The sequence below is a fragment of the Colobus angolensis genome, unplaced genomic scaffold (genome assembly GCF_000951035.1).
Source record: "Colobus angolensis palliatus isolate OR3802 unplaced genomic scaffold, Cang.pa_1.0 Scaffold62, whole genome shotgun sequence".
Taxonomy (NCBI): Eukaryota; Metazoa; Chordata; class Mammalia; order Primates; family Cercopithecidae; genus Colobus; species Colobus angolensis.
The window spans coordinates 10,697,764-10,710,524 of NW_012119821.1; the positions used below are offsets into that span (position 1 = coordinate 10,697,764).

General features: G+C 36.7%; 1 protein-coding gene across 3 annotated transcripts in view; it reads right to left on the reverse strand.

Annotated features, from left to right (window-relative positions):
- Nucleotides 1-12,761, reverse strand: part of CEP120 (centrosomal protein 120kDa) — a 76,489-nt gene that overhangs the window by 20,787 nt on the left and 42,941 nt on the right. For all 3 annotated transcript variants that reach the window (XM_011963716.1, XM_011963715.1, XM_011963714.1), the window contains 2 exons: nucleotides 11,844-12,005; nucleotides 7,135-7,257 (listed from right to left, as the gene is read on the reverse strand). In XM_011963716.1, coding sequence (XP_011819106.1) covers nucleotides 7,135-7,257; nucleotides 11,844-12,005 — 285 coding nt within the window. The remainder of the gene's footprint in view (nucleotides 1-7,134; nucleotides 7,258-11,843; nucleotides 12,006-12,761) is intronic.

Below are 12,761 nucleotides of genomic sequence, written 5' to 3' on the forward strand. Positions count from 1 at the left end.
AAATATTTTTATACCTGTGGGATAAGAGGATAGTATTCAATTATATAAGCAATCATGTCCATGGGTCTTGGAGAAGGTCTAGTATACTAGATGAGCCCAAGAATGAGAGTTAGGCCAGAGATGAACCTAGAGGAATTATTTATACTCAATGCACCACCAGAAAAAATTGTGGATAGGTTATATCTGTTCTGCCATAATTATTAAAATAATTTGTATTTGCATAGTCACACTAATTTAAAACACAGCTATAGTTATAATTTCTTTATTCTTAATAAAATCTTGTAGCTAGTAAATCTGAGACACAAACCTCATTCTTCTAATTTATTCCTACACCCAAATCAATGATTCCTAACTTATTTTTTAAGATATAGATGTCTCTGTGATTCTAAAGAAATATATAGACCCAATTCCCAGAAACAATGTACACAACTAAAATTTTATGATTTCAAGACATTCAAAGACCTTGGGTTCTTAAGAGCCCTTACTGTAAGTAGATTTAAACTTCTGGAAGCCTTTGTACTTATATTTTTCCTTAGGTTTTCTTGGTCATGACTGAGGTAATAGACCATAAGCCAAGTTATATACTCCTGAAAGAAAAACTCAGCTCAGGACCTACAGTTCATTCAGAGGCTAGTAAAACTCAAAGCATAGATGAAAATCCACTGGTTTCCAATCTCCCTAGTTCTACCCTTGATACACCTACAATTCTAGTTCTTTACTAGAAGTATGGCATTGTCTTTGTCTCTTAATCTGCTATTCCCAGGTCAATTCTGTCACAAGGAACTCTGCATTTCTCTCTTGAAATATTTTCAAATTCTATTCCTTTATATTCCTACCACTACCTTCCTTAGCCCAGGTTGTTCTCAACTCATCTTGACTATAAGAGGTTCTCTTGTCTCTCCAGGCTCCCCAGCCTCAAATCTATTCTATCTACAAATCTTGTAAAAACCACTATTAAATAAATCTACAGTAGCTACTATTTATCTACAGTAATAAACCTAAACTACTTGACCTAGGATTGAAGGCATTGCAAAATATAGTATCTGTCCTACCTGCTCAACCTGCTTTCCTCAACAGGAAATCTACTCTAACCAGGTGTCTTCCCCACTCCTTGCCCAAGTTACTTCCTGAGCCTGCCAATTCTTTTTCCTCTGCCTACCTAAATCTTAAGGCTCAACTCAGATTCTACCTCTACATGAAGCTGTCTTAAAACTACTAGATTCCGAACGCCAAATGGTTTCTATCACATTCCTTGGAGTTTGATTATTCAAGGTCATTTACTGCTCTCTGAGTAATCTCCCAATTACTTTATGAACTCTTTAAGTGAAGTCACAAAAGGAAGTCCCAAAAGGATAATGTAAGTTTTCCCTTCCTATCTTTGATTTTTCTCTTACTTTCCCATTTGCCCCAAGTCAGGGGTGGCATATAGTAGATACTCGCCAAATATTCTTACGTACATAAATTTTAGCTTAATTAAAAATATCTATGTTCTTTCAATATATCTTCAGTCTTTTCAACCTCTGTAGGCCCTACTAAATTACATGCCTTCCACATTTCATTTTTAAAGTCCCCATTATTTAAGCTATATATATTAAAAAATTTCCTAACTAAAAGAAAACCATAAACTAATACTCACTTCTTACACAATACAAGTTGGGTATCCCTAATCCAAAAATCCAAAGTGTTCCAAAATCCAGTACATTTTCAGCACTGACATGACACATAAGAAATGCATCTCAGACTTCAGATTTTCAGATTAGGGATGCTGAACAGGTAAATACAATGCAAACATCCCAAAATTCAAAAAAATCTAAAACTGGAAACACCTCTGATCCCAAGCACTTTGGATAAGGGATATGCAACCTGTAAAAAGAATCAACAATTCCATTTGCTAAAACTATATGTTAACTTATTTTCAGACAATTTCAGTAAGAAATAGGAATATTAGGTAATGAGAAAAGAAAAAAGCTCTCAATCAGACATAACCAGAGCTTACAAATTAAATCAGATACTTTTAAACTTGGGTCTTTCTTTTTGTGCAATTATCTCTTTGTCACTATTTTAAGAAATAAGATTCTGCCCTCTTCTGGCTCCAAAAAGATTTACAAGGAATTTTCAGAAGAGCTGAAAAGCCTTGTTTCACTAGGCACTTAAACATGCTGGATGAATGTATTAAGTCTAAAATAGAGGCAAATCAATTATGTACTTTTCTCTCGCAATGCAAGCTCACAGTACTGCTTATACCTTTAATATGTTTAATGATTTTTATCCTTTTGATAAAAGCGTAGTTGGAAGAAATTTTAAAAGTCATTTAAAATTTATTTTTATCGTGGATATTACTAGTCAACCAGTCTATATTCAGGGATGAATAAGATAATACCTCTGTTACTATTTTGATTTCTGGTCTTTAAATTTCCCCAGGGTAAAAGAGAAGTACTCTTAGACACCCACGTAATAGATCTTGTGAGAATCGATGTGACATTATCCAATGAGTGCTTTAAATATTTCTAGTAGGTACAAAAGAATTCATATTTATAAACACGGAAATACTTTAGAAGTGGGAAATGTCCAGCTGGATTCAAGTTCACTGGCAGAAAAATGAAGAGACTGTCCAAACAGGTAAGAAAAAGAATCAATTAACACTTGCAATTAAATCAGTGTGGGCATAAGAGTACCTCAAGATAGCTTGGCAGTTAACAGGCTACAGAAACATTTACTGAGTTCAGAAACACTAGATAAAAAATGTATTTCAGGGAGATGACTGAGTTTAGTTTTGGACATTCAGGGATATCTTGAAGAATGACCTCCAAGGGTCCAGGAGATGGACACTATTTTCATAATACCAAAAGATTATTTGTCTTTTCCACTTTCATTCTTCCGTGAACGCACACTGGAACTTTCCACGCTCATTCTTCCGTGAACGCACACTGGAACTTTCCACGCTCATTCTTCCGTGAACGCACACTGGAATTTTCCACTTTCATTCTCCTGTGAATGCACACTGGAATTTTCCACTTTCACACTGGAATTTTCCACTCTCATTCTCCTGTGAATGCACACTGGAATTTTCCACTCTCATTCTCCTGTGAATGCACACTGGAATTTTCCACTCTCATTCTTCTGTGAATGCACACTGGAATTTTCCACTTTACACTGGAATTTTCCACTTTCGTTCTCCTGTGAACGCACACTGGAATTTTCCACTCTCATTCTCCTGTGAATGCACACTGGAATTTTCCACTTTCATTCTCCTGTGAATGCACACTGGAATTTTCCACTTTCATTCTCCTGTGAACGCACACTGGAATTTTCCACTTTACACTGGAATTTTCCACTTTACACTGGAATTTTCCAGAGGCTACATGATGTGTAGTATCACAGCAGAGTGAATTCAAAATCAGATATAAGACTTCAGATGTCTATTACCCAGACACTAAAGAGATTTGTAAAATAGTAAAACAATGTTATTCTTCTCCATTTTTTGTTTTAGAAAATATTTTTCATAAAAATGTTATCTAGGTATTTTTTCCCATTTCTAATACAGTGATCATCAGTAAAGGGACCCTGAGTCCGAAAGTTTGAGAACTACTGTTATAAGGCATTCAAGAAAAGATGTTGGGCAGGCAGTTGAATATATGGGTCATAAGCCAAAGAGACAGGTTTTGTCCTCTAACACACATTTTCTACACACTAGATGAATAATTTTGTTCCTTAATGTAAAGATCAAGTTACTCTCCTACTTAAAACCCTTCAATGGTATCTCACTATTTACTTAACTCTTATATTTACAAACACAGGATTTAAGTAAAACAATGTCCTAGGTTCTGTGCTTAGCATTTTACAAATACTGAGTCATTTAAATCTGTCATCAACCTTATTACTTTACTACCTCCATTTAAAAGATATGGAAATAAGTACAGAGAAGTAAAACAAGTGGCAGAGCTAGGATTTGAACCAAAGTGATGTGGCTCATTTTCATACTGTTAACGACTATTACACTATAACTCTATTAGAATAAAAACCTAAACTCCTTGTCATGGCTTTAATGGCCCATACTTTGAACCTCATCTTGTATATTCTCCTTCCCTCAAGCTCTAGGATGGCCTTCGGCCTCAACCTCAAACAATCCAGGCTTAGTCCCACTTCAGTTCCTTTGCAGCTGTTCCCTGGACACCTTCCACAGCTTTTCACATTGCTAGCTCCTTCTCTTCTCACAGGTCCCAATTAAAATGTTAGTTACCTCCTCAAAAAGGCCTTCCTTAACCACCTTCTGTGGGGTAGTATCTATCCTGACAGGCCACCTACATTGCCACATTCAATATGACATCACCTTTTTTATTACTTTCATGTTTGACATAAACAAAAATGATCTCGTTATTTTTTTACTCTCTCCTCTATAATGGATCTCCCTGAGGAATCTGTCTTGTTCAATTCAAGACTAACTATAATCCTGGTAACACAGAAGGTACTCAATAAATAGCTGGTGGAATGATTAGCAGCAACTTAACATCTCAAAACAGTTTTGTAACAAGATGACAACATGCCCTCCATTAATTTTTGCTGAATAAATGAATAAATGAAAATTCTGAGTAGCAAAGATGGTGCTGGTTCATCATCATGATTAACAAAATGTTTACTCAGTGCTACAAGGTACAGTGTGCTGTCCTAAGAACAGGTAATATGAAAACAGCTATAACATGGTTTCTGCCTTGGAAAGTTTAGAATTTAGTTTGGATTATGGTAGTTCTGAAATAAGTATAGAAAGTACACAATAAGTATTAAAAGCTCCTAAAGGAATCTAGTCCACAGCCTACTGTCAGATTATAGTATCTCAACATAAGCTTTAAGGATCTGAGTGCTGGATTTATTAAGTAAAAGATTTTGAAGCTATTCCACAGTCTTTCTCTCCCTGCCACACTTTAGCAGACACCAGACACTACTTCTCTCAAAGTACTCTTGGCTGTGATTGTTATTCTTTAGTCCATTTTCCCAAACATGGAAGTCTATCTCTCACTCTCCAATGCTACTTTGTTTTTTTTTTTTTCTTTTTTTGAGATAAGTTCTTGCTGTCGCCCAGGCTGAAGTGCAGTGGTGGGATCATAGCTCACTGTAGTCTCTTTTGGGCTCAAGTGCTCCTCTCACCTCAGCCTCCTGAGTAGCTGGGACAACAGGTACATGTCACCACATCCAGCTAGTGTGTATGTACATTATATATACACATATATACGTGTATGTGTGTATATATACACATACATTATATATATATACGTATTTTTTTTTTTTCCTGTAGAGACAGGGTTTCTCCATGTTGCTCAGGCTGGCCTTGAACTCCTGAGCTCAAGCAATCTGCCCACCGTGGCCTCCCAAAGTGCTGGGATTATAGGCATGAGACACTGCACGCAGCCCCCAGTGTTGCTTTCTGATTACGATTCATCAAAACTCATTTCTATTAACATCCATTACACCAATCTTACAAACTTGGGAGTAACATCTGACTTTTCTTACCAGATAAAATTTGAATTCTTTCACTTAGCATCTAAGACCTTCCCCCATATGGCCAAAAATTACCTTTACTTCCAGCATTCTCGTATCAGCCCTATTTTGTAAACTACTACTACAGGTTCAGCATCTCCAATCCAAAAATCTAAAATGCTCCAGCATTTGAAACTTTTTGAATGTTAACATGATGCCTATATTAGTTTGTTTTCATGCTGCTGATAAAGACAAACCTGAGACTGGGCAATTTACAAAGGAAACGGGTTTAATGGAGAACTCACAGTTCTACGTGGCTGGGGAAGCCTCACAATCATGGTAGAAGGCAAGGAGGAGCAAGTCACATTTTATGTGGATGGTGGCAAGCAAAGAGAGAGCTGGTGCAGGCAAACTCCCATTTTTTAAAGCCATAAGATGTTGTGAGACTTATTCACTATCAGGAGAACAGCACAAGAAAAGACTTGCCCCCATGATTCAATTATCTCCCACCGGGTCCCTCCCACAACATCTGGGAATTATGGGAGATACAAGATGAGATTTGGGTGGGGACACAGAGCCAAACTATAGAAATGCCCACAGGAAATGCTCACTAGAGCTCTGCTGTCCAGTGAACTAGAATGACAGTGAGGAAGGAAGCTGGAGAGAAGGGCTCTTTGATGGGACATGGAACCATAAAAAGATTCTACTACTGCCGGTGAAAATAAAGGAAGTAGAGAGATGGAAAAAACTACTGCAGCACTGATCCAACTGCCACCCACCAGTCTTCTGCTAGTGCCCCCTGGTGGCGAGTCTATGAGGGCAAGGACGCCTTCAACACAAAGCTGAGTAGGAAAAGACAGGGAATGGCTGGCACAATCAAATCCTTAAACTTTGAAGGTAATTTTCCTATGTATTACCTGTGTTATTTTCCTCTGAATGCTATATTTTTAAAATCATGGCTAAAAGTTATCAAATCATAAAATGCAAGAACACATATTGTCAAACTTAGATTGTCTAATGGACATTATTTTTAATGCCTAACACCCGAACATTCTGTTTGTGGAGGAATCTCAATTTAAATGAGAAGAACATGGCTTCCAACAATAGAAAACAAAATAAGACAACCATGCCTTCTTTCTAGCTGACAGACAGAGTGCAAGTGTGTGGTTCAAATGAATACTCCTACCTAGGACATCGAATCTACAGGGGTGATACATGGAGAGAATACTCACAATGGCTACCACAAAACAGTTCAACAGCATGACACTAGAATCAGAGGGCAGGGAATCCAGTGACATGGCAGTGACAGCACCAACAGGAGCATCCAAAGTAGACTGTTTTCTGACAGGATCTTGGCTATGCCTTGCTTCCCCTATCCTGCCCATAGTTCTTTAGCCTCCTGAAAGTTTTGTAAATTCCTTCCTTACTAGAGTTAGTCAATTCTGAGATGTCTGCAACCAAGGACTCTAATTTGTATAAGCTACAAGTGACATAAGCCAAGAAATTCAAGTACTAATAATATCATGTGCCTTTAATTCTCTGATGCGTTATTTGACATCAGAACATTACAGCAAAACATTATTACATTGTATACACATTATTTACTGATTTTATAAATTGATCACTGGGACTAGTTAAACTGTGCAAAATTAACATGTGTACCTTTTCCAAGGTGAGAAGATTTATTTCAGACTGTAGACGGATTTCTGGTTTGTTGTTTTGCTGGTCCTTGAACTGTTGGAACTCCTTTTCCAAAATCTTATACTTATTTTCAGCATCATTAAGCTGTATTAAAAAAAGTTTAGCCATTTCAAAACAATGATATGCAAAGTTTAACAATAAAGAATTCAATTCAACAGGGTCTTTTTTTTTTTATTCTAAAGCATGCTCATAGTAGAAAATCTGGAAAACTGCTAGGTATAATGAGGAAAATAAAGATCCTTAGTAATTAAAAATTCAGTAAATCAACTGATTATACAAAAACTTTTGAAGAATATGAAATTTCTTATCAAATAGTATCATGAAAATGTTTTTGGTAAAGCTCAAACGTCAAATTTAAAAGTTACCTTCAGATATATACTTTTTTTACGCTTTTCTTAAGATGTCGCATGTAAGAAAAAATTCAGCAAGAGACCAACAGAAGCAGAGATGAGCTAACACATTTCAACACTAAGGCAACTCTGTCTCTCCTGGATTCCATTAGAGCAGAGTAAGTGCAAGTTCTCTGCCAACCCAGGATTAGGCCCTACAGCTACAGTGGAAAAGAATCTCAGGAGAAGACTCAGGAATAAAAACAGAGAAAAAGATTTCAGGCCAAAGTTACTAGAAATCCTCAGAAAACAAAGAAGGAAAAAGAAACCAGAAAAACCATCAGCCCAGTTAAGTAAATCAAGGAGTGACTGGGAGATTCAGTTTATAAAAGAATGGAAATTTCTTGAATTTGAAGAGTTGAGGACGAACAATCAGGAATAGTCTAAAGCAACTACCCAGTGTCCAAAGCACAGGAACATAAAGAAGAGATGGTGAGAAGTTTCCAGACTTTTACCGGACTACTTTGATGCCAACAACCCAACCCTGGCCCTCTACTTAAGGAGAAGGCCTACACAGGATTCTGGGATACAGATGGAAGGACGACATCTTTTCAGGTTCTGTCTTTACAAATGTGGTCGTCCTTCCAATTCCTAAGTTCTAACTCCAGGCCTGTGTTTTGAGGAGCTCCTCTGAGCCACATGGAAGATCCTCGGTTACCCCAATGGAGCCCTGGAACATAAGGCCTCCATAGTCAGCTCCACGCTGACTCCTTTTTCCCAGAGATCCCTAGCCCCCAGCAGCAGTGGTCAACCTCTTCTGATTCTGCTCCAGATCTTGAATTTAGAGACAGTTACTGTTTGAAAGCAAAAGAATAACATAATCATCAATACTCTGGTGCATGACTCTGCCTGGCCCAATGTAATGAAAATAAAATGTGAAAAAATGAATAATCCTGACCCCCTGCCAAAAAAAGACTGAGCATTACAGATATGCCAGATAAGTATCCATGTAAATAAAAATAAGCTCAATTTTAATGTAGCATTTCTTGTTTCTAGAGTTTGGTACCGTATGAATTTTACAAATTCAGATACTATTACAAGTTAAGGTAATTTAAAGATTATTTGGTTCAATTCCTTCATACTAATAGGTTAAAAAAAAAAAAAACTGAAAGTCAAAGAGGCTAAATAATTGAGGTAGTGTCAAAGACCTAGTGAGCTAAGTCAGTAGCAGGGGCAAAAAGCGACTTCAGACTTTTTTATCCCCTTGAATAATGCTTTCTTTAAAGCAGTCAGTACTTCCTGAAAAACAAAATGACACAACAGTCAGCCTTGACTGAATATTCAAATTTCTCTTAGAACAGTTTCAAATTTTTTCTAAAAAAAGGTATGAAGATGTTCTTCTTGAATGAGATTTTTTTTGAAATGCGAACAAAGACTGCTGAAGATGTTTTCCAAAAACATGTACTGCTATGACTATCCATCATTAGATAAACCAATTACCTCTTCCCTAAGGCATAGGACTTACCTAAATCTGAAATATTAATACTAAGAAAATATGTGGCAAAAATGGAAATCATCAGTAATAATTAGGATTTATCTAGCATCTTTAGGTAATGTGGTGTTCCATACATGAGAATTTTCCATATGACAGAAGTTTACCTATTTTTTAACATCCAAAGTTGAATAGAAACCTTTCTAAAGTCTGTCACTTTTCTGTTTTAAACAAAAGCTAAGAAACCATTAAATTTGGTAGTTTCTTCACAATTCCAGAACATTATCATAAACAATTCTTGTTACAATAGGGTTATAAAGCAGTAAGCTATCAAGGCATGTTGGGCTCTTCTTCCTTTGCTAAGTGATCCATAAATATAGTGATTTGAGTTCCGGTGCCTGCTATAATCTATTTGAGTACAGATACTTTATCTTCATCAGCTCTCACTGACAGTGTGTTTAACTGTCCCTTCTGCCAGTCTAGTTAGAATTGTGTGTATAATTCTATACACACAATTGTATAGATTCTATATAATTCTATATAATTGTGTGACACATAACATGGTCAAGGTAAGGGCCCAAAGAGCTTTTCCATACCTAAAATGTGATACGTATACAGTCATGGACTTAGCAATCTGGGCATCTTGGTAACTTCTCCTGTCCTTCTTACCTCCCCTTTTTTCCCCCAGGTTTTAGAACAGTAGTTCAAGAATAGAAGTGTGCTCCGGGTAATTTTTCCAAAATACCAGTTCTTCCCACCAAAGTTAGTTATTCCTACAAAGAAGTAAACTACACAATATACAACACTATCTGCAAGTCTTTTCTTTTTTGAGAAAGTGTCTCGTTCTGTTGCTCAGGCTGGAGTGCAATGTTGTGATTACAGCTCACTGGAGCCTTGACCTCCTGGGCTCCAGTGATGCTTCCACTTCAGAATCCTGAGTGCTGGAACCACAGGTGTGCACCACCATGTTTGGCTAATTTTTATATGTTTTGCAGAGGTGCAGTTTTGCCATGTTGCCCAGGCTGGTCTTGAACTCCTGGGCTCAAGCAATCCTCCCACCTTGGCCTCTGAAAGTGTTGAGATTACAAGTGTGAACCACCGTGCCTTGCTTATACCAGTCTTAGACAAGGTACAAACATGCGTATTTCTCAAGAGCTGTCCTGGTGACTCGAATACGTGTTAAGAGCCTTTGTTCTAGATGGTTGAATCTTCCTGCTAAGTGGAAGAAGAGAAGCATTACTGGTGAATCCCACAAGTGCCCACTTTTACAACTTTATCTTTTGTATTTTAAACGAGTCTACCCTACTTGGTAACAATCAAATTCATATTTTTACAACCACCTAAATAATGGCCCTGTGCTGCTGTGGAAACTGTTCATGAGAAAATTTACTGAAGACTTGGGAGGCATTCATCATACATATCTAATCTACACTGGAATTTTTCAAGAAAGATAAGCTTAATTTTTAACAGCTTGATTCTTTTTTTTAGCAAATATTTATTGAGCCCCTATTATGTGTTGACAACTGGCCTGGACTCCTGGGATACAGCTATAAACCAGAACAGTTTTTATGGAGCAAACAATCTGATACTGATTAAATTATCATGCTAATGAAAATAAAAACAAACTGATATGACATATCATAAAGAAAAAGAATAGGAGAATAATGTCCTATGAGACCATAAAATTAAAACCTGACCTAGACTTGGGGAGCATGAAGTAGGGAAGATTTCTAGGAGTAGGTGATGTTTTAGCTTAAAATCGAAAGAGGAACAGAGTACATCAGGCCCAGATAATGGCAGCAAGCATGAAGATCCTGTGCGTGAAGTGAGCATGGCATGCCTGAGAAACTGATGGAAGACAAGCATGGCCAGAGAGTATACAGCACAGGCACAAGAGTGTGGGATGAAGTCAGAGAGACAGGCTCTGATCTATGCAGAGGGCTGCAGGACAAGGCAATGATTCTGATCTTTGTCCTATGAGCAACGAGACAATGCTGAAAGATTTTAAAGAGGAGAGTATCAAGATTCCCAAATTTCAAAAATATCATTCTGGCTACAACATGAGGAGTAGATTAGAGGGGCCCATCATTGAAACAAAGAACATTTAAAGGTAGAAGGTCAAGTATGGAGACAAGGGCCACAATGGGTTTTAAATGCCTTTAAGACATCTGAATAGAGATGCCAAAAACGCAATCAGATATATGGGTCTAGAGGGCAAAGGTAAGGTCTTGGATATGACCCTGGATGTGAAAGTCCCCAGATGTACAGATTGTCTCTGAAATCATGGGCATGAAATCATGAATAAGATTATTTTTGCAGAAAGTAAGTCCTGAGCTTGAAGGAAGTCTAATATGTAATGGTTAAAGGAAGACAAGCCTGCAAAAGAGCCTGAGGGTGGCCAGAAAGATAGAGAAAAACAAGGAGAGTGGTGATGCAGAAGCTGAGAAGAGAAAATACAAAAACAAGGACAACAGTGTTGATTATATCAATCAGCTTTACTGAGTATGAGGAGAAGAAACAGGAACACTGACAATTCTCTCATGAAATTTGGATCTTAACTAAATTTGGTCCTTAAATGAATTTGGTTTAGTGCTACATGAAGAATATCTGTTTGCTTAAAGAAGACTTATCAGAAAAAGATTTAAGTTGGAAATGACCTGAAATATGCACAATTTCACACAAAATAGTTAGAAGATCCAACTTAAAGTATATTTGAATCTCAGTGCAATAAATGTGATTAATAGTCTAAAGTACTGTGAATTTTACCACTTTTTAGTAGTGAACTATTTCTCTTATTACTAGAATGCAAATAAACTAAGTATAAAAAGATGACAAGTACGTTATCCAACCTGTTGCTGAAGGCGGTGTTTATCCTCTTCAAGTTGTTTGATTTTTAACCTTTCTAGTTCTACTTGGTGAATACAATCCTCTTTGGCCCTACGGATAGAGTCCTGCAGTTCTTGCAGGTTCCGTTGACGTTCTGATTGCAGTTCCTTTTTTTCTCTTTGAAGCTTAAAACAAAGGCATCTTTAAGAGGTTGGTTTACTACTAGCTGTATTATACTATTCAACATTCCAATATCTTTCTATATACTCAAATGTTCAGGATATTGACAAATTTATTTTCACATATTTTTCAGTTATTAGAGAGTTAATGTTCAAGTGTACCATTATAAATTTTCAATCACTTTAATACTATTATACACACATATAAAAATCCATAAACGATTTGTATAAACTCACTTCAAAACCCTAACCACTTAACATTTCCATTTGAATAAAACCTTTTTATTTGTGTAAGCAAATATGCCTAAGTTTCTCTTCTTTTAGAAACGTCTGATTCTTGCCTAATCGCACAGAACAGAGCCTTTGTATTAGGAACATATCTACACTATTAAGTTTAAACACTCTGACATACTTTTCTACCTATTCCAATATGTAAGATATGCTGAACAGCAGTTTGAACAGCAGTTTTCTGCATGTCTAAAAGACAATTTTCATGAAATATATAGAGCACAAAGTAATAAACAGTAAGAATTTCATATATAGACTGTGAAATAAAGATATATGATAGATGACATGCTTACTAATAACACCACTTTCCACCTCTTTGTAAATAATTATGTAAGACAAATGGAATACCTCTAGTTCCAGTCTTTGCTGTCTCATTCTTATAAGCAGCCCATCCTGAATCCCTTCTCTCTCGGGACTATTTTGCACCTAACTTTCAAAATAGTATTTCTACTTTGCAAGAAATCCCTCTATGCT